Source organism: Gopherus evgoodei, chromosome 5 (assembly GCF_007399415.2).
Source record: "Gopherus evgoodei ecotype Sinaloan lineage chromosome 5, rGopEvg1_v1.p, whole genome shotgun sequence".
NCBI lineage: Eukaryota > Metazoa > Chordata > Testudines > Testudinidae > Gopherus > Gopherus evgoodei.
This window is the reverse complement of record NC_044326.1, coordinates 127,617,683-127,639,422: the sequence shown is the minus strand read 5'-3', so window position 1 is coordinate 127,639,422 and position 21,740 is coordinate 127,617,683. Positions and strand designations below refer to the sequence as shown.

General features: G+C 44.5%; 1 protein-coding gene across 1 annotated transcript in view; it reads right to left on the bottom strand.

Moving 5' to 3' along the window:
- Window positions 1-21,510, bottom strand: part of LOC115652704 — a 294,278-nt gene extending 272,768 nt beyond the window's left edge. Inside the window, exon 1 of the mRNA XM_030565092.1 lies at window positions 21,100-21,510. Coding sequence (XP_030420952.1) covers window positions 21,100-21,318 — 219 coding nt within the window. The 5' untranslated portion in view covers window positions 21,319-21,510. The remainder of the gene's footprint in view (window positions 1-21,099) is intronic.
- Window positions 21,511-21,740: the final 230 nt, after the last annotated feature.

Here is a 21,740-nt window from a genome sequence, read left to right as displayed (position 1 = left end):
CTGAGAGAGGGGAAAATCCCTTCTGATCCTTGCATGTGGCCAGCTGAAACTGTAAAGCATGAACTTTTAGGAACACGAAGACGTAAACCAGAAGTAAACCATCGCAAGCAACCCTGTCACACAATCACACTCAATTAGTTTTTTCAGCCAGCTGGACAAATTAATGAGTTGTTTGTTCCCACAACTCCTATTGGGTGGCTGTTCCAGAACCTCATTCCCCTGATGGTTAGAAGCCTTCTAATTTCCAGTCTGAATTTGTTCATGGCGCGCTTATTTGTGCTCTAGCCTACACTACATTTAGCTTAAATATCACTTCACCCTCCCTGTCATTTACCCTCTGATGTATTTATAGAGCGCAATTGTATCCTCTCTCAGGCTTCTTTTTACTAGACTCAACGAGCCAAGTCCTTCCAGTCTTCTGTCATAAGCTAGGCCCTCCATTCCACTGAGCATCCTAGTAGCTCTTCTCTGAACCTGTTTCATTTTGAACACAGGTGACCAGAAGTGTACGCACAGTATTCCTAATGGGGTCATACCAGTGCCTTGTACAATAGCATGAATATTCTCTCTCTCTCGCATGCGCTCTACTGGAAATGCCTAGCCTGATTCATCCTAGGATTGCATTTGTCTTTTCGACAGTCACATCACACTGGTGGCTCATTCATTCTGTGACTAACCCACACCACCCAGGTCTCTCTCCTCCTCTGTTTGCAAGTGACAAGACCCAGCTTGTAGAGAAATTCTTATTACTAGACACTAAGTGCATGACCTTGCACTTTGTACTATTGAATTTCACCCTATTTCTGTAACCAGTGCCGCCCAGAGGATTCTGGGGGCCCGGGCCATCGGCGGCAGGCAGCTCCGGTGGACCTCCCGTAGGCTTGCCTGCGGAGGGTCCGCTGGTCCCGCGGCTCCGGTGGAGCATCCGCAGGCACGCCTGCGGGAGGTCCACCAGAGCCGCGGGACCAGCGGACCCTCCGCAGCCATGCCTGTGGGAGGTCCACCGCAGCCGTGGGACCGGCAAGCGGCAGGGGGCCCCCCCGCGCGGCGAAATGTCTAGAGCCAGCCCTGTTTCGGCGGCAGGGGGCCCTTCCGTTCTGGGACCCACCGCCAAAGTGCCCTGAAGACCCGCAGCGGGGGCCCCCCCGCCGGCAAATTACCGCCGAAGTGTGACCCGCCGCCGAAGTGCAGCCCGCTCTTCGGCGGTAATTCGGTGGCGGGCGGCCCCCGCTGCGGGTCTTCGGGGCACTTCGGCGGCGGGTCCCTGAATGGAAGGGCCCCCCGCCGCCGAATTACCGCCGAAGACCAGGTTGCACTTCGGCGGCAGGTCCCGCTTTCGGCAGTAATGTGATGGCGGGGAGTCCTTCCGCCCCAGAGCAGAAGTACTCCCCCGCCAGCGAAGACCGGTAGCGGAAGAAGCTCCAGGGCCCGGCCCTGGAAGAGTTTTCTGGGGCCTCCGAGCGAGTGAAGGACCCCGCTCCAGGGGCCCTGCAAAACTCTTGTGGGGCCCCTGCGGAGCCTGGAGCAAATTGCCCCTCTTGCCCCCCCTCTGGGCGGCCCTATCTGTCACTTCCGTCTTCAAGGTCATCCAGATCCTCCTCTGAATTGAGAATGCCTCTCTACTTTTTAGTCAGCAAATTTCATTAACACACTCCTACTTTTTGTGCCAATGTCATTGACAAAAAATGACTAAGGTTGGGTTGCAGGACCAGTCCTTGAGGAACTTGACTACTAACCTTTCTACAGTCTGATAATTCACCTTTTCAGCAGAACCCAGTGCTTTCTCCCTTTTAGCCACTTCCTTATCCATCTTACATCTTGTATTGATTCCCATCTTCTTTAATTTATAATAAACTTTGCATGCTCCTAAGGAGCCATATGCCTGCTGTGAATCAGTAGAGTGGAGTTGAACTCTCCTGTCATCATGCCCTCTACATTGGCAAAGAGAGGCAGTCAGTGGGAACGGTTGGTGCAGTGCACAAAAATTAAACAAGCCAGACTATGCAAGCAGCCTGCATGGCATGGGATGAAACAAATGAGAATATTTAATTGACAGTCAATATAAATCACAACCAGTTCAACTGTGGGGATGGGAGAAGACCATCAGCTACTGTTGTCTTAAGATTTCCTTGTTCAAGGACACGTCAGGTTTCATCTCAGAGTCCTCGCACAGTGTTGCTGTTATTCTCTTGGGTGACCGCTCTCAATTTTCATATTCTTGTCACATCTAATAACTGTTTCCGCAGTCCCACTTAAACTAACATTGTATGTAAGCAGCAAGGCCCAAGTTATGGAGATGATTATTCATATTAGGCAGCTAATATCCCAATGCCTGGCTTAAAGAAAGATTTTTTAATTAAGTGTAAATAAGACAATCTTTAAAACAACTGAATAAAAATAGTTCAATAAACCGTTATGGTGTTTACTATGGAGACTGTTCTGTAGCATCAGGATCATCCAACATGGGATAATGACAGCTAAGTCCACTGGTTCATGGAAACGATTACATTCACTACTTTATTATTACTAGTATCCACATAGCTTTCAGCATCTGTTCTGTCTTGCAGACTTCAACAAATACTTCAGACCTTTCAATGGGCTCCCAATCACGGTGCTGTCAGCACCAAGGACATCAAGCAAAAACGTCTAGGCTAGATTCAAAGGTGTAACAATATGTAGCTTGTTTTGTTTTGTTTTAACCCTACATGTGTAATGAACAAACAAAGGTAATTAACATACCAAGGGATGGAACTACAAGGAATTTTCCATCACTTGACATCTTTACATCAAGACTGGATGTTTTTCTACAAGATATTTTCCAGCTACACCATAAGATATAGGCTTAACTCAGTCATTCTGGGGCGATATTCTGTTTTATCCTATTCTAATTTTATGCAGGAAGTCAGATTAGATTATCACAATGCTCCCTTTTGGCCTCGAAATTTAATCATAAAAGGAGTTCTTCCTTACTGCAGTAATAAATGATACCAAGTGTCTATATTATAGAAAACCAGCACATGTGTGAAGGACAACACAATTCACGCATAATGAATTACTGTATAGATTATATAAATTTGGTAATTTTTACGAGAAGATTTATCTTTAACTTTTAATGAATGCAAATGTTATTTATTTAAAATTTAAAAAACCCAATGTCTGCACATTATCCATTTGATAACTAATAATTAGATAAATTGTTGCTATTCATTACAAATAGCCTTTTGTGGGGTCGATGGATCATTTCCGAAACTCATTTTCAATTAATGAGAATTTGCCAAATAGTTTGAACTACTACTTTTCAGGACTGTGGAGGAAATCTAGTCCAGGACTGTATAAAAGCATTTTGCAGCATCAGCTGATGAATGCTCACATTAATAACACTGTGGTATGCAAACATTTTCTGTAATGTACAGCCCTAACTCATAACTAAACCCATTAAAATATTAGGACAATTAATAAAGCCAAGCAATCATAGCGTTTGGCAAGTGGATGGCGCTTTCTGCTGGATGTGACTTGCTGGCTCAGCAGAAAATGTTTAGCCAAGGACATTTAGGGGAGAGAATTCACCAGTAACCTAGCAATTAGAATGTACAGTAGCTTCAGGACCTGACATGGCTTTCCTTCACCTTTTATAGAACAGATCCTCTGCATATCCAACTGGGATGCATAGTCAAACACAGATACATTTTTTACTTAAAACTTCTTTAATGGTGTTATGAGCAAAGATTGCTTGTTCAATGAGCACTTAAAATACATTGATTCTTTCCAGTTCCCAGCAAATGTATTTAACATTCAAAAAATCAGAAAAATCTTTTATTCTGGTATCAAGAAATTGTTTAAATCTTTTTAAAATCTCTCCCCTGGGACAACTGTTAGATCATAAAAGGGTTACCTTTTATATGGAAAATATAAGTATTTTCATGCAAACCAAGTACTGAAAAGAAAAGGCACTTGTGGAAAAATAATCTTTACTTACTATTTATTCTCTCTAATTAGTAAATTTGGACTGCATTCAGTTCCACAGAAATAGTACAAATATTTTCTACTGCATCACAAGGTTATATAAATATATACATACAACGAGGAAAACCCCAATGCGTGCACGCATGCACAAAAATCAACTCAACAGGCTGCAAAGAATGTCTCAGTGTGGAGGTTTATCTAACACACATGGTCAGAGTCAGGGCTGGTCCTATACTATGGGGAAAATCAATCTTAGATATGCAACTTCAGCTACATGAATAATGTAGCTGAAGTTGAAGTATCTAAGATCGAATTACTCACCGTCCTCACGGCGCGGGATCGATGTCCACGGCTCCCCCGGTCGATTCTGCAACTCCGTTCGGGTTGGTGGAGTTACAGAATCGATATAAGCGTGTTCGGGGATCGATATATCGCGTCTAGATGAGACGTGATCTATCGATCCCGGAGCAAACGATTGCTACCCGCCGATATGGCGGGTAGTGAAGACGTACCCTCAGTGGATGGTAGTCAGTCGGCATTTAGTCAGAAACACAAATGGTGTTTGCACTAGTATCACATGCTTCTTGGGGGAGACAACAGGAACATACAAATCCTCTCGCTTTTACCCCTTTCATCTATGTGCAGTAAACAGAAGGATAAGTGTTTGTATGTGCTTAGAATAAGTCTCTCATTTCAATATTTAAACGAAGCGGCACATCACAATTGGCACCCTGGACAATAACTTCAACAAAGAGGCCAGACTGTATCCACACTGTCCTTAAACTACCCCAAAGGAACAAACAGGAACATCTATTAAACTGTGTGATATTTACAAGGCAAACCAAAGCACAGTAGTCTTTAAGGACCATTACAGTCAAGTGTGACAGTGTTATAAACAGATAGCTAGGGGTTAATGTCTCTTTCACCTGGAAAGGAGTAACCTGAAACACCTGACCAGAGGACCAATCAGGAAACATGACTTTTTCAAATCTGGGTGGAGGGAAGTTTTGGGTGTGAGTTTTTTGTCCTTTGTCTTGTGTCTGTGCCCTCTCGGCTATGAGAGTGATTTTTCTATCTCCAGCTTTCTAATCTTCTGTTTCCAAGTTGTAAGTACAAAGATAGGAAGACCATAGGTTTATATTGTTTCTTTTGTATTTACATGTGTGTAGTTGCTGGAATGTGTTAAATTGTATTCTTTTTGGATAAGGCTGTTTATTCATTTTTTTCTTTTAAGCAAATGACCCTGTATTTGTCACCTTAATACAGAGAGACCATTTTTATGTCCTTTTCTTTCTTTTTTATATAAAGCTTTCTTTTTAAGACCTTTTGGAGTTTTTCTTTAATGGGGACTCCAGGGAATTGAGTCTGCAGCTCACCAGGGAATTGGTGGGAGGAAGAAGTCAGGGGGGAAAATCTCTTTGTGTTAGATTTACTAACCTGACTTGCATACCCTCTGGGTGAGGGAGGAAGAGGAGAGATTAGCTCTCTCTCGGTACTTGTGTTTTCCAGGACTGAAAATAGGGAGGGTGGAGTCCCTCTGTTTAGATTCACGGAGCTTGCTTCTGTGTATCTCTCCAGGAACCCAGGGAGGGGACACCCGGAGGGGGGAAGGGAAATGGTTTATTCCCCTTTGTTGTGAGACTCAAGGAATCTGAGTCTGGGGGTCCCCCAGGGAAGGTTTTGGGGAGACCACAGTGTGCCAGGCACTGTATAGATTCCTGGCTGGTGGCAGCTTTACCAGGTCCAGGCTGGTAACTAAGCTTGGAGGTTTTCATGCTAACCTCCATATTTTGGACACTAAGGTCCAGATCTGGAAAAAAATGTTATGACAGACAGTTCATATGGTACTTATGCATGTACTCTAGTCAGAATTGTTTCGGAGTGTAGTCCTAACAGTGACCTGTTTCTAAGCGACCAGTTACTTATCCATTCATAGCCCACGCAAATAAATGAGAGCTCATGCCTAGCACTTCATCAGCAGACAGACGTGCACATTTAGTGACAAGAACACACACTCTTACGCAAACCTAAAACTAATGCTCATGAGTTACTCCCCTGATTTGCACATGCTCATATCTATCCATGCATGCAAATGTAGTAGATTCCGATCCACTGCAGACCAGCTGCTAGAGGAGTTTGTGCACGTACAAGTGGGGCCCACGCAGAACTGTGTGCACCCACTTTTGAAAATCTTGCCCTTTAGTCTACATGGATGCTGCTGTGTCTCCTCAACAGGATGTCATCCAAATGAAGCAGATGTACAAGAGGATGAATCATCACCCAACAGGAAGCAGATACAACATTCGCCTTGGTGCCTACAGACGTAACGCTTTGGGGAGAGGGAGGGGGGTGTTTAAATCTTACCAGCCAAGCTTGGTCAGTAGACAGATACGAGAACTTCCCAAAGTGCTCCAGACAACAGTGCTGGGGAATCAAGTAGAATGCTTCTCTTGGAGTCAAAAGAGAAGCATGCTCCAGCAGAGTGTGAGAGGGCACTGCACCGCAGAAGGGGTTATCTTTAGGATGAGACATTAAACGAAACAAGTCAGTCTCTCAGCCAAATTCCAGATATGGGTAATTATGCTCTACCTACCAAAACTGCCACTAGTTTGAGCTGTCACTCCTGCTTGTGAACATTTGTCTAGAGATGGGCAGTTCTTCAGGGCAGGGATCGTGTTTTATAGGTCTCTAAAGTGCCAGGCATTGCTATGGCATTATAGCCCAGATTTCTAAAGGTATTGAGGTGTTTCAAGGCTCAGCACCTAACTGACTTAGGAGCCTAATTCTCCTTTTCAAAAGTGACGTAGGCACTTAGCATGAATCTTTCAATGAGATTCAATAACTTTCAGTGAGACAGACTCTTAAGTGCTTAAGTACTTCTGAAAAGGAGGCTCAGGCTCCCAAGCCAAGTTAAGGGTTGCTACACTAAGAGAGCAACGATTAAATACATTTAAAATCTGAGCCCCAGTCATTAAATAAGAAGGCATTCTTCATTTCCTGCCCTAAACAATTGTTTAGTTTTGCTCTGCACAGTTAAAGAGCTGGTGCAATCCATATCGTTGTTCATTCTTAACAAGCTTAGAGGTCTGCAAAAGGTGCTATGCGTTTTTATTATTATTTATAGTGATTATATCTCAGTTTTGAGGCACTGAGAATTCATGGGGGGGGAATCAGATCAATCACTGAGATATAGTGAAGTAAAATCACCTCTTTGGACCAACTTCAGACCAGGTATTAGTGGGTCTACTCCAATGAATTCAGAGAGAAAGGTTAAGCTATCCCCAACTAAAAGACATGCTGATTAAAAACCTATAATGACGTTCTCAGCACGACAGATGGCAGGAATAAGACATCTCACACAGACACAGAAAATTAAGATAATTATTTATGATTTTCTTTGCTTTCTCTAAAAGGTTACTAAAAAAATGCCTTCATCCCACAGTTTTAGCTTCATTTTTTGCCATGAGCAGAGGATGGTTTGTGTGAAAACAAAACATGTCACAGTGAAGTGGGAAGTGAGAAGGTTAAAAGAAGCGAGAGCACTTGCTGGTCACATGTTTAACAGATGGCTCTTGGGCCCTGGATCCAGCAAAGCACTGAAGCAATTGCTTAGTTTTAAGCATTAGAGTAGGCGCACTGAAGTCAGTTACTGCACAGTGAATCTATCAGACTACTCACATGCTTAAATTTAAGCATGTGCTTAAATGCTTTAATGGATCAGGGCCTTAGATACCACATGAAAGGTGATTTAGAAAAGCACAGATTAAGCAGACAAATTTAGAAGAGAAACATTCCACTCCAACTGTAACTATTCAGATTAGTCAATTCCGGATCGCCCCTCACAAATATAATCGTTAATAAGATTTAGTGGGGGCGTATGAATACAGGAATTTCCAATATGCTTATTGCCACGTCAACCCACCTTTTATATACGCATTAGGAAATGTCAGTTCTGTGACAAAAGGACCTAAAATGTTTTCTCCTCCCTCCCTCCATTTTAGGCTATTTCCTGAATTCCATGAGGAATGTTGGTGGAGCCTCATCTGAATTTGGCCCTAGTTCTATCATTGTGGGAAGGCTGGTGTAGAGAAAAAAGGTCCTGCATGAGGTGCTCAAAAGATCTAGATGCAGGTTTGTCCTGATGACTGATGGGTGCACATTCTACAGTCAAGGATATCAATCTGCCCTACCACCAGCACCCCATGTATCTTAAGAGCTACCTCTGGAACACATCTCTACAAAACAAAAAGACCCTTACGGAGAGAAATTCTATACAATTTAATAGAAAATGATACTCTTCCAATTTTTTTTTGACTATGCCATAGTATTTAATGGAGAATTACATCCCTGCTCTAAAGTTTGACAGGATGCCGCAAAGACATTGAGAAAAGAGATTTATTAAATTCTATATTTTAGAGTAATTTCTATTTTTCAGAAGAGTAGGCAAATTTTTAAATATATATAAATATTTTAACATTTTTCACTTGGATCCATTGCTATATTCTCAATCTGCTCCAGGCATATACAAAATTAGAGACAACAATCAAAAGGCTCGATTAATGTTTGAAAGGAGGTGTGTTTTGTTGCTGTCAGACATAGAAAGCTTTCTGTAATTTCAGTCTGGCATTTCAGCATGTCTGATGCTGACAGTGTCCAGTGACAATGCTTGGTTTACCTGGGACTGAAATAAATCTGAGTTTAAAAAAGAATGATACATTTTCTAATCAAACAGTTGAGAGGTACCATCTATTATGTAATACATAAAAGAATTTCCACTCTCATATAACTCATCCTTTTTCATTTTTGTAATAATGTTCATTACTTAATGATGTCACAAAACTGTTGGTCTAGAGGTGCCAGGCTTCAGGGATATTATTTTTTATACTAATTTTGAGAGCTTGGTAAGGATCGAGGTGACATTTGTTACCCCGACAAGGATTCACTAAAGCACCTGTGCTCTAAGGCAGAACATACTGGTATTCTTCTTCCAAACACTTAAGCAGTTGGCTGTGATTATGTGTGTGTACAGAGAAAGGAACTGCCTTATTGAACTATTTAATATGGGCTCGATCCAAACTCAATGAAGTCAATGGAAGCCCTTTGACTGATTTCAGTGGACTTTGGATCAGACCTTGAAAAGTTTGGGACTGAGCCTGCACTGTGCTGAGCATCGTGGCCTCACCCAGCCAAGCAGTACGCGCGACGTTGGACTTAAGCATAGTAGCAGTCCCATTGATTTCAATGTGCTAAGATTGGTACCAATAGGGGGCATTCTACTACAACAATCTGCTTATGTATAATTAAGTAAGGGAGAGGACATAACTAGTGGGGTCTCACAGAGAGGTTCTGCCCAGGGTCCCAGTACTATTCAACAATCGAATTCCCAAATACAAACAATAATAATAATAATAATAATAATAATAATAATACAAATAACCAGCTGGGCACTAGTACTATCTTCCTCTGCTTTCAGGAAGTGCTTGATGAGAGAGGACAGTGTATGTGAAGGAAGGAATAAAGCCTGAACATTGCAGTGTTTCAGCTCTCCCTCTTTTTGTGTTGAACAACAGATGTATTTGCTTAAGTGCTTACCTAGATCTGTCCAGCATGCTTAGCACCTCACAGGATTCCGCTCATATAAGAAGCATGGGCGGCGTCATGCCCCAGCATGCAACGCGCGTGCTTGGGGGCGGCATGCCGCGGGATCGCTCTGCTGGTCGCTGGGAGGGCGGCAGGCAGGCCGCCCGCCTTCGGCAGCTTGCCTGCGAGGGTCTGCTGGTCCCGCAGCTCCGGTGGACCTCCCGCAGGCAGCATGCCGTCATGCTTGCGTGGCGAAAGGTCTAGAGCCGCCCCTGATAAGAGACACCTCCAACTCCTAATGATGTGACACACAAAAATCAGTAATAGACTGAAAAGCATTTGACACCAGTGTGGAGATGGAAGATCTTTATTACCTCTGCTCTTTAGATGTTACGATTCATGGCACTAACATGCTAAAACCACCTAGATAGAATAGGGCCGTAGAATTGTATAGCATTTGTAAAAATAAATTTATTCCAGTATCAATTTTTAAAGCAGGACACACAAAGTGGTTCGGCTTTTGTTGGCTGAATTTCTGCTTTCCTGGGCAATCATTTAAAACCCAAACAACCCAAGATTCACTGAAGCTGGTGGCTGGGAAATTTTCATTTAAGGCCCCCAGCCATCCACCCACCACTCTGGCCCTAATCTGTTTGTAAATGTCAGAGTTCCACTTCACTTAGCACTCAAGCTATATTGTACAATTTATCACTGTAGCAATGAAAAAACACCATTTCTGAAGGGAAGTGTTCTAGAGCAGTGTGTGTTAGAACTCTCCTGCATTTCTGCCTTTGCCTCTAGGTGCACAGCCAGTACAATTCTGCTCCATCTCTAAATTTAGGGCCAAAAAAACCCCTGTGACATACAGCTGTAACCCATGCTGACACACTGTGGCTCTGCCCCCCTCTGGTGGCTAGATCACTTAGAGATTTAAGACTCTGCTGAGCCTCCAAGAAATAGATGTGGTCCTTTACTTCAAGCAATAGTGGCACCAACTTTTAGAACCAGAGATTCCAAGTTCCATCCCCAGTGAGGTGCACCGTTACTCTGATGCTTGGGATGAGCTCCCCTGGTTGTATAAACCCACACCCTAGGGAGGTCATATCCCAGCCAGCCAGATGTACATCTGGGGACTGCCTTCAGCTGCAGGCTTCAGCTGCGAGTGCCATGGTCCTTGCCTCCTCCCCACTCCTTTAAAGTGTCATGTACCAATGGCTCACATCAAGAGCCTCAATGGTATGCATAGTTGCAGCCCCATTGAAGTAGATAGAGCGATCGTATTTCACACCAGTTGAGGATCTGGCCTCAAAGGAGCAGTCCCCAATACCTCCCACCTCCCTCGTACAACTTCATAAGGGTCCGTGACCATCTGGTCCTTCGGATTTCCCTCTGACTGACGTAAGTCAGCTCTGGTGCTTGTTATTTAAATCCTCTTATTTGCATTGTAGCCCATAGAATGAGAGAAATGCTCCATTTCTACACCACAGCTTTTCCAGGAATTCAAAGAGCTAAGCCACAACTTAAAAACCACCAGCAAACATCCTCTCAAGCGCCTTGTAATCCTCCTACAAAAGGCACCGTTAAGAAAGCACAGGAAGGGAAAGGGTCAACTTCAGGGTAAAACTCTCTTCGCAGTATATAAAGAGAACAAATTGTTTAGCAGAACACACTAACCGCCGTTTGCTGCAGACACAGCAGAGCTGCAGTAACTCAAGCATACTGAGGGTATGACTGCACTCCAGGACACAGCTGCAGTGCTGTAGCTATGCCACTGTAGCATTGTAATGACTTGCCTACTGGAAAAACCCCTTCCATTCCTACTGCTGTAGTAAACCCACTGCGGAGGTGTTAGCTAGTGGCAACCTATACTGGGCACAGGCTGACTTAAGTAAATCCCTCAGGAGCATGAATTTTTCCACAGTCCTGAGCAAACATACCTAGGTTCACCTACATTTTAAATGTAGACCAGGCCTCAGCTTTATATGGGATTTCTAATAGGGATAGGAACAACCTCTTGGAATCAATATTAATTTGGAATAATGGGATAATTTTTAGAAGGAGTTATCAGTAAGAGATGGGCCTAAGTCACAGAGTTTAAATCTGAATCTAGATCTGAATTTTCTCCAGCATCAAGAGTATTTGGATGAGGGTTTTGCTCTAGCCCATTATAGCAATAAGTTCTGAATCATAAGTACTCCTAGCCCCCGCCAACACCACTGTATCCATGTACCTTCCAGCCTGCAATATATTCATCTTTAAAACACCCCTGTGACGAAGCAGTAGTATCCTTATTTACAGACAGGGAATTGAGTCAGAGAGGCTCAGTGACTTGCTCCAGGCCACACAGGCAGTCTGTGGTGAAGCAGGGACTGAACCCAAATCTCACGCGTCCCAGGCTAGCGTCCTAACCACCGCTGGAGTTGCACTGGAACGGCAGTTCCTGTGCAGGAAGTACTGGCTCAGAGGGGTGTGTGGGGTGGGGGAAACAGTGGTTTAGGCCTATCTTTAAATTATCACAAAGAATTAGTACATTTAATAAAATAATTATGCCTTTTAAAAAATCAGCTTCTTATAAGTTTCCACTATGACCCAAGGGCATCCTGTCAATTCCAAAGCAAGCAGGAAATGCCACTGCTCAGTTGTTAGAAAACTAAGTTATGGTTTCAAAGCCATCATCTTGCTTGCACGGAAGTAACTGGGAATTTTGCCACTCACTTATGTGTGTTTTGCTATACAAGTGGCAGGATATTACACACAAAAAAACCACACCACGATAATAACCCTTTCATTAGAGCTCAAATGATTGAGACAACATTAATTAAAGGCTTTTGAGTTGTGTAATGTTATCCTTAGTTTTAATTAGGCAGATTTCCACAGAGGCCTTTAGCCCAGGTTATGGAAAAAAAGATAATGTGAATAAGCTATAACGGTTTGTTCCAAACTGATGTATTAAAAGCAAGAGCAGCCTGCTTGTTATTCACAGCGAAGACTCTGCACAGCAAATCAGCATGGCAAACCCCAAAATGTTAAAGTAATCATCATCAAGTCAACCCCCCCACCCCAAAATCACCAGATTGGCTTAGAAATCTTGAGATTTTTAAAAAAACAACTTGGGGTGTTATTTGCCTTCTGGTTTCTGAACTATTAAGGTTATATTTTCAAAATCTTCCCTACAACCAGAAGAAGAGAAACTGACTTGTGGTGTTTTTAAATGAGATCTTAGATTCTCAGATAAACACAGGACTGTAGAAGCTGGGTTTTAAGAAAACAAAAAAACACTAAAGATCAGAGCTTATGATAGATTAAAAAAAAATTGCAAGATGGTAGCACACCACCAAACCACGGCTAATGGAAAGTACATGTTGCCTTTACCACAACAACAAACCCCCAAACACGCAACTATAAACCAAAAAGGCAAACAAACGTTGTTTGGACAATACACAACTGTCCCTTCCACCCTTGTCACCAAAACATCATTCCTAACTGGAACGCAAACCCAGCCTTGACATTTCTTGAAGAGTAAAAAGATTAGAATAACAGAAGTGACTTACTTTTTTTGCCCCTCTAAATCTCTAGGTTCTGCCCAGACCTCCTGCTCTTGTCAGACAAGGTGTCGGTGGTGTTTTGTAGACAGTACAGGAGCAAGAAGTTTCACCATGAGCTTGTTCATGTAAGTTCCAGCCAATTTGACAGGACACAGCAAATCACACATACCTTTGTCTGCCACTGCCCTGCCTCATGCTATGTCCTGCTCAAGCAGCTTGCTACACACATTGCAAACTCAGCCACTTGCTCCACCCAGTTCCTGCTGAAACCAACCTCTCCCATTTTCCCCATTGTCAAGGTGTTTCCCCCCACTTTGAACTTTAGAGTACAAATGTGGGGGACCTGCATGGACCCTTCTAATCTTAATTCCTAGCTTAGATCTGGTATGCTGCCACCAGCCAAAGTCTGTGTCTGGCACACTTTCTGTCCCCCCAAAACCTTCCCCTGTGGAACCCAAGACCCAAACCCCTTGGGTCTTAAAACAAGGAGAAATTAACCATCCCCCTCCTTTCCCCCCTAGGCTTTCCCTCCCTGGGTTGCCTTGAGAGGCTTACACAGATCCAAACTCCTTGGATCTTAAACCAAAGAGGAATTAATCATCCCCCCTCTTTTCCCCCCATCAATCCCTAGTGAGTTCAAACTCAATCCCTTGGATTTTAAAACAAGGGAAAAATCAATCAGGTTCTTAAAAGAAGCTTTAATTAAAGAAAGAAAAGGTAAAATTATCTCTGTAAAATCAGGATGGAAAATGCTTTACAGGGTACTCAGATTCATATAGACTAGAGGGACCACCCCCCCCAACCCCACAACCTGAGATTCAAAGTTACAGCAATCAGAGGTAAAAATCCTTCCAGCAAAAAGGACACATTTAGAAGTTAAGAAAACAAACATAAGACTAATCCGTCTTGCCTGGCTATTACTTACTAATATGAAACATGAAAGACTGATTCAGAAAGATTGGGAAAGCCTGGGTGTATGTCTCATCCCTCTCAGTCGCGAGAGCAAACAATGAACCAAACAAAAAGCACAAACAAAGATTCCCTCCACCAAGATTTGAAAGTATCTTGTCCCCCTATTGGTCCTCTGGTCAGGTGTCAGCCAGGTTTACTGAGCTTCTTAACCTTTTACAGGTAAAAGAGACATTAACCTTTAACCATCTGTTTATGACACCTATGCTGGGACACCAGAGGCAGATCACACCAGGTAGTTTCCCCAGGAACTGAATTAGGGGGGTGTTCGAATTACAGGGAGTGTCAGGGCGATGAGATATACAAAAAAGATATGAATAAAAGAAAATGTTTTGTTAGGATAATGCAAATTTAACCTAAGGATAATGCAAGTTACACCAGAACACATAACAGGTCTAGATTTCTAAAAAAAGATATATTTTAAAAAAATGTATTTAATTTAAATTGACTTTTGAAAAGTAGCCATCATGGGATAAGAGGGCAGTCCTCTCATGGATCAGTAACTGGTTAAAAGATGGGAAACAAAGGGGTAGGAATAAATTATCAGTTTTCAGAATGGAGAGAGAATAATGGATCCCTGAGGGTCGGTACTGGGACCATTACTGTTAAACATACTCATAAATGATCTGGAAAAATGGATAAATAGTGAAGTGGCAAAATTTGCAGATGATACAAAACTATTCAAGATAGTTAAGTTCCAGGCAGACTGTGAAGAGTTACAAAGGGATCTCACAAAACTGGGTGACTGGGCAACAAAATAGCAGATGAAATTCAATGTTGATAAATGTAAAGTAATGCACACTGGAAAATATCTCAACTATACATACAAAATGATGGTGTCTGAATTAGCTGTTAACACTCAAGAAAGATCTTGGAGTCATTGTGGATAGTTCTCTGAAAACACCGAATCAAAGTGCAGTGGCATTCACAAAAGCAAACAGGATGTTGGGAACCATTAAGAAAATGGGTAGAGAATATGACAGAAAATATCATATTGCCTCTATATAATTCCATGGTACGTTCACACCTTGAATACTGTGTGCAGATCTGGTCACCCCATCCAAAAATATATACAATTGGAACTGAAAGGTACAGAGTGGGCAACTAAAATGATTAGGGGTATGAAACGGAGGAGAGATTAAAATGACTGGGAATTTCAGTTTAAAAAAAGATGACTAGGGGCGATATGACAAAAGCCCTATAAAATCTTGACTGGTTGTGAAGAAAGTGATAAGGAAATGTTATTTAATCCTTCACATAACACAAGAACTAGCAGTCACCCAATGAAATTAATAGGCAGCAGGTTTTAAAAAAAAAACAAAAGGAAGTACTTCTTCACACAACAAAGTCAACCCGTGGAACTCTTTGCCAGAGGATGCTGTGAAGACCAAACTATAACAGGATTAAAAAAAGAACTAGATAAATTCCTGGAGAATAGGTCCATTAGTGGCTATTAGCCAGGATGGGGAGGGATGCAACCCATGCTCTGAGTGTCCCTAGCCTGTTTTCCAGAAGCTGGGAATGGGCAACAGGGGATGGTCACTTGATGATTACCTGTTCTGTTCATTCTCTCTGAAGCACCTGGCCTTGACCACTGTTGGAAGACAGGATACTGGGCTATATGGACCATTGGTCTGACCCAATATGATCATTCTTATGTAAAATTAATTATAATAATAAAAATGTTAGTACAGAAACTCCCCAACATAATGGCCTCTCAAGATAGCAACGATGTGAGATACAACCTACTAGGCTACTAGTAAATATATTTATATACGTTTCCATTCCTAGTCACAAATCTAGCATTCTGGAGCAAAGGCACTAAAACATAGTCCAACAAACAAATGTTTATTTAACGTGCCCTCACTTTCCCTCCACCACACCTCACTCACCAGTGCTGTCCTTGGTCAGTAGAGACTCAGAGTTCAGAGGTGTTTTCACAGGAGTTCACCTCTCAAATTGGGGGCAAGAAGGCACCTTGCTTGTTCCTCCAGCTGCTCATTATTCGCTCTGGCCACTGCTGTTCGTTGTGCCACCCTCACTCCACCACTCTGTTGCCAATGGCCCTGCGCAGTCACCTTCTGCTGCACCCTGCCACTGTACCTCTGCGAGTTGGTCTCTTGAGGTTCCATCAGCTCTCATGATTTCAGCTGAGCTGTCAGTGGGGGAACCTCACTGCGAGTGCAATCTGAGACACAAAAACACTGTACCCACAGGAAAACTGTCCCCACAGCAGGACTAAGCACTTAGGCCTGATTATCAGTGATTTCAGCTTGCAGTGGTCACTTAACAGAACAAAAGACTATGGAACCTAATCAGCTCTGTCTTTAAACAGTGGAGAGGGACAGGTCCCCACGCTCTCTCTTGATGCCCTCAATCAGCACAGGCTAAGTACAGTTCTACTGCCCTTTACTCATACAAAAAGAACAACATTTCATCCCCCCTACTCCCTCCACATTCAAGTGGTTTGTAACTCAACCCCAGGCAAAATCTATCACTTGGACAAGTTTGCTGGATATCTAGGTAGATTAGGTGTGAATGTAAATACAATCTGGTCCTGAAGCCTTCCCCTCAGTCCCAGCTCATCACTAGCTGTCAGGGAGAGCTCATTTAGACTTCGCTTACAATCATCATTTGAAATTATTATGTTGGCCAACATCACCAAAATGAATGCACTGACATTACCATAAAAAAACAACAGCTGTATAAGGAAGCTAGTCTATGTTCATGCTTTCAAATCTATTATACTTTTCAGATATATGTATTTTATCATACACTGTATATGCTTTAAAGTGTGTTTTGATGTTTCAATTTCAATTCAGATTTCCAAACAGTCCCTAAATTGGCATGTAACTAGTGGGGAGGGCGGGAATTCAGGGGGGGGGTGTAGGGAAATCACGGATCACACCTAAGGACAGCAGCTATGCAAGGCCAAGAGTACATTGCAAATCAGTACATTAGCACTATTCCTCTTCCTTGTGTTCTCACTCGGCCTGGCAGCACCAGAGTTTTCTACAAAACTGGGGCCCAGGAGTTAGGATTCCTGGGTTCTATTCCTGACCATCAGCAACTTGCTGTGGGATCTTGAAAAAGTCATTTCACCTCCCTGTGAGTCAGCTCCTCCAGCAGGCAAGGGCACATAGTGATTGAGCCTGTCAGAGGGCTGGGGAAAGGAGTGAGAATTCATTTACTGCTCTCGGTTATATTTGAGCATGAAAAGTGCTAGAAGGATTATTTACGTATAAGATGTTTGAAAGACATCTCAGTGGTGACCAGCCCATTTTTAAAAATGTTCTGCCCTCTAAATGGCTGCATGGGATGAGCCCCACTCTGAGGCCCCATTATTTTCCAATATCAATGTTGATTGGGGTCGGGTCAGACAATCCAAATTTAGGACATTTTCAACCCATTCCAGAGTTCACATGCCCGAAGAGAACTTCAGTTCTCTCTATCATCAGTGACAGTGCAGCTCAGGCCTGTTGCGCCTTTGTCAAGGGTCCGGTGATCCTTTGCAAGGGTGCATATAAAGGTCAGCTCCAGTCTCATTGATCCTATTTCCATGGGGTGTCCATTGAAATGGCTGTTTCAAAGGATCCCAGAGGGCCCCAATAGCACCGGGGGGAGGGAGGGGCAGAGTTTGAGTTCAAATAATGGTCACTCCCTAGTTCCTATCAAGTCCTAGCACACCACTAACAGACGCTTTGGGGCCTGTCATCATGCGCTGATGGTTCACAAGGACTCTCCCATACACACCACAGACATGGAGAAAGGAAACCGCACCCAGAGGGAATGTGAAACCAAACAAGGCTTCTTGGCACTTCTGCTCAGGAGGAGGGTGCAGATGGACAGCACAATGGGTGTGGATTGGGTTTTGGAGCCTGCTGGGGAAGACACATACTTCTACAAGATAATTATGAGGGGAGATCTTAGGCCACACAGCTATAGTGAGCTCTGCAAGGGCAGACTCCTGAGCCTGCTTGAAGCACTTTATAGAATCAGGGACTTAGGGCTTGTCTACATCAGAAAGTTGCAGCGCTGGTGAGGGAGTTACAGTGCTGCAACTTTGAAGGTGTACACATCTGCAGGCACCACCAGCGCTGCAACTCCCTGTTTGCAGCGCTGGCCGTACTCCCGTTTTGTCTCGGGTGTAGAGGATCTAGCGCTGGTGATCCAGCGCTGGTAATCCAATGTAAACACTTACCAGCGCTTTTCTTGACCTCCGTGGAAGGAGGAAGCCTCTGGTAATCAAGCTGATCTCCTTTCCCGGTTTGCTCTCTCGTTCCCGGAACCCCGAGCAAGCAGGTAAGGAGAACCGCTTGCTCGGCGGTTCGGGGAACGAGAGAGCAAAACCGGGAAAGGAGACCAGCTTTTGCCGCAGTTTGCTCTCTCGTTCCCGGAGCCACCCTGCAAACCGCAGGGAAGGAGAACCGCTTGCTCGGCGGTTCGGGGAACGAGAGAGCAAACCGGGAAAGGAGACCAGCTTCGCCGCGGTTTGCTCTCTCGTTCCCGGAACCCCGAGCAAGCAGGTCTCCTTCCCTGCGGTTTGCAGGGTGGCTCCGGGAACGCGAGAGCAAACCGCGGCGAAGCTGGTCTCCTTTCCCGGTTTGCTCTCTCGTTCCCGGAACCCCCGAGCAAGCGGTTCTCCTTACCTGCGGTTTGCAGGGTGGTTCGGGGAACGCGAGAGCAAACTGCGGCGAAGCTGGTCTCCTTTCCCGGTTTGCTCTCTCGTTCCCGGAAACCCGAGCAAGCGGGTCTCCTTCCCTGCGGTTTGCAGGGTGGTTCGGGGAACGCGAGAGCAAACCGCGGCGAAGCTGGTCTCCTTTCCCCGGTTTGCTCTCCGCGTTCCCGGAACCCCGAGCAAGCTGTTCTCTTACCTCGGTTTGCAGGGTGGTTCGGGGAACGCGAGAGCAAACTGCGGCGAAGCTGGTCTCCTTTCCCGGTTTGCTCTCTCGTTCCCGGAAACCCGAGCAAGCGGGTCTCCTTCCCTGCGGTTTGCAGGGTGGCTCCGGGAACGCGAGAGCAAACCGCGGCGAAGCTGGTCTCCTTTCCCGGTTTGCTCTCTCGTTCCCGGAACCCCCGAGCAAGCGGTTCTCCTTACCTGCGGTTTGCAGGGTGGTTCGGGGAACGCGAGAGCAAACTGCGGCGAAGCTGGTCTCCTTTCCCGGTTTGCTCTCTCGTTCCCGGAAACCCGAGCAAGCGGGTCTCCTTCCCTGCGGTTTGCAGGTGGTTCGGGGAACGCGAGAGCAAACCGCGGCGAAGCTGGTCTCCTTTCCCGGTTTGCTCTCGCGTTCCCGGAACCCCCGAGCAAGCGGTTCTCCTTACCTGCGGTTTGCAGGGTGGTTCGGGGAACGCGAGAGCAAACTGCGGCGAAGCTGGTCTCCTTTCCCGGTTTGCTCTCTCGTTCCCGGAAACCCGAGCAAGCGGGTCTCCTTCCCTGCGGTTTGCAGGGTGGTTCGGGGAACGCGAGAGCAAACCGCGGCGAAGCTGGTCTCCTTTCCCGGTTTGCTCTCCGCGTTCCCGGAACCCCCCTTGAAGCCGCCCAACAGCGCTGCAGTGTGGCCACATCTAACACCACTTGCAGCGCTGGTTGCTGTAAGTGTGGCCACTCTGCAGCGCTGGCCCTATACAGCTGTACTAATACAGCTGTAACAACCAGCGCTGCAAAATTTTAGATGTAGACATGGCCTAAGACTCTGCCTGAGGGAAGGCAGTGCCTACTACACGGCACAGTTGGTTATCTAGGGCTGGGTGAACAGTTGAAATTCTCTCTTGTAAACATTCATTCTAGTTCAAAAAATAACACAGATTGGACTTGCTTATTTCACATTACCCTTCTGCAAGCATTCAAGTGACTGAGTCTACTAGCAGGGATACTTGCAAAGAGCTGATTTTGTGTTTGAAGATCTGCTGAAGATGAACTGCAGATTGCATATTGAAATTTGTACTGTGATGGTTGGTTACATCAGTCATCCAATCACCAGACTGAAAGTGCTATTTATGTAACACCAACACAGCTTGAATTTTGGAATCCACATATCAACTATTTGGTGGGGGAGGGAAGACTGTTAAGAAATTCATATATAATTGCAAGATTCTCAGTGTATTTTGTCTGAAGTCTGCTTGGGTGCATTCATTAAACCGAGTGAGATTAGTTTGACAAATAAATTATTATTTGCTAAGCCCTATTTACATCTCTGCCTGGTCCACTTTACCCGACGGCTGTTAAATAATTATTTGAAAATAATAAATGGAAGAGATCCTTTTGAAAAAAAATCCTGGGACAACGTCTGTACTGGGATGGAGGACAGCTACACCTGAAGGATCACTTTAGGTTCATATAGCACTTCTATAATAAGTAAACAGTTAAAATCTCCCAACTAATCACATGCCATTAGACACCTGTAGTTACTTCTAACCTGTGCACTGTTCATTAAGAGTCACTGGAGACTCCCCATTTACTAATAGTGGGCTTTGGACAGGGCCCTACCTTATAAGAATCCTATTTGCAGAGCAAAGCCTTACTTAGATAAACTGCGGTTGAAAACACTGGGAGTTTGGCTGTGTAGGAAGTGCAGAAGAGGCATTTCTCTCATGTTCCAGTTTCTGCAGCAATTGATAAGCTTTGTGTTCAGAACCTTATTCTTTCCATTCCACGGTCCAGATTATTGTGATCTTTAGTTGTTGTTATTTTTCCTTGCAAGAATGAGAAAGGTTCACGTCAAAGTACTTGCCACTTCCAGACCACAACCAAGTACACTGTTTGGTCTCCTTTGTTAGAGGATACAGCTAATGGCAATAGCGTGCAGTCAAACTGCAACTCCTTGACAGCTAACACAGTAATCTGTCAGCTGGGAAGCTACCCTACTGATGGTTACCACAACACAGAAAGGCGAATGCAAACACCAGTTTCGTGCCCTCATTCCTGCACTTCAAAGGGGGGCAACGAACATTAGCCAAGCTCAGACAGCATCTTTGACATCTGGAAAAGACACACAATCAGAGCAAGAGGTCAAACAGCACCATTGCACACACAAGCACCTACCTCAAACATGGAAGAGGTGCCCTTGTCCGGCAACGTGCAGCCCAGGAGCTCTGCAAGAAACTTTGCCATATACAAGCAGGGAGGAAGGGGTCTTCTAACAGATCTTGTCAGGGCCGCCAGGTAAATATCCTTTGGCAATAGGAGCTCAGCAGGGAAATTCTTCCTCACAGCAAAGCTTTTGCCATTCTTTCCAGTGTTATCCAAGCTGCCTACTTGCATCTTCCTGGTCTAGCATTTTGAAGGTGCCGTATAGATTTGCCAGGCTGTAGCCTAGATGATGTAAAAACCCAAACACACACAATGGAATAAATAACCCGTACTGTGCCTGGGCTTTTTGATGTTTGCTTCTAGCCTTCCGCCTGAATGTCACTATCACCATAGTAAAGGAAAGGGGCCCCACCAAGGGGGTGACAAGAGGGACAACGCTGCCCAAGTGCAGGCCGGTAGCTGGAGCAAAGCACTGAGAAATAGCCTTTGTTCTACTGTGGCAGAGGATTTACCCAGCGCAGAGTGACACATGCCCCCAGACAGCTAGGAGCACAGCATCCCAGCTAGGACAAATTCTTGCTCCTGCTGCACCTGGGGATTTCCATTGTATTTTCCCTTTTCTGTCACGGAACTTGAATAGAATTCCCATCCCT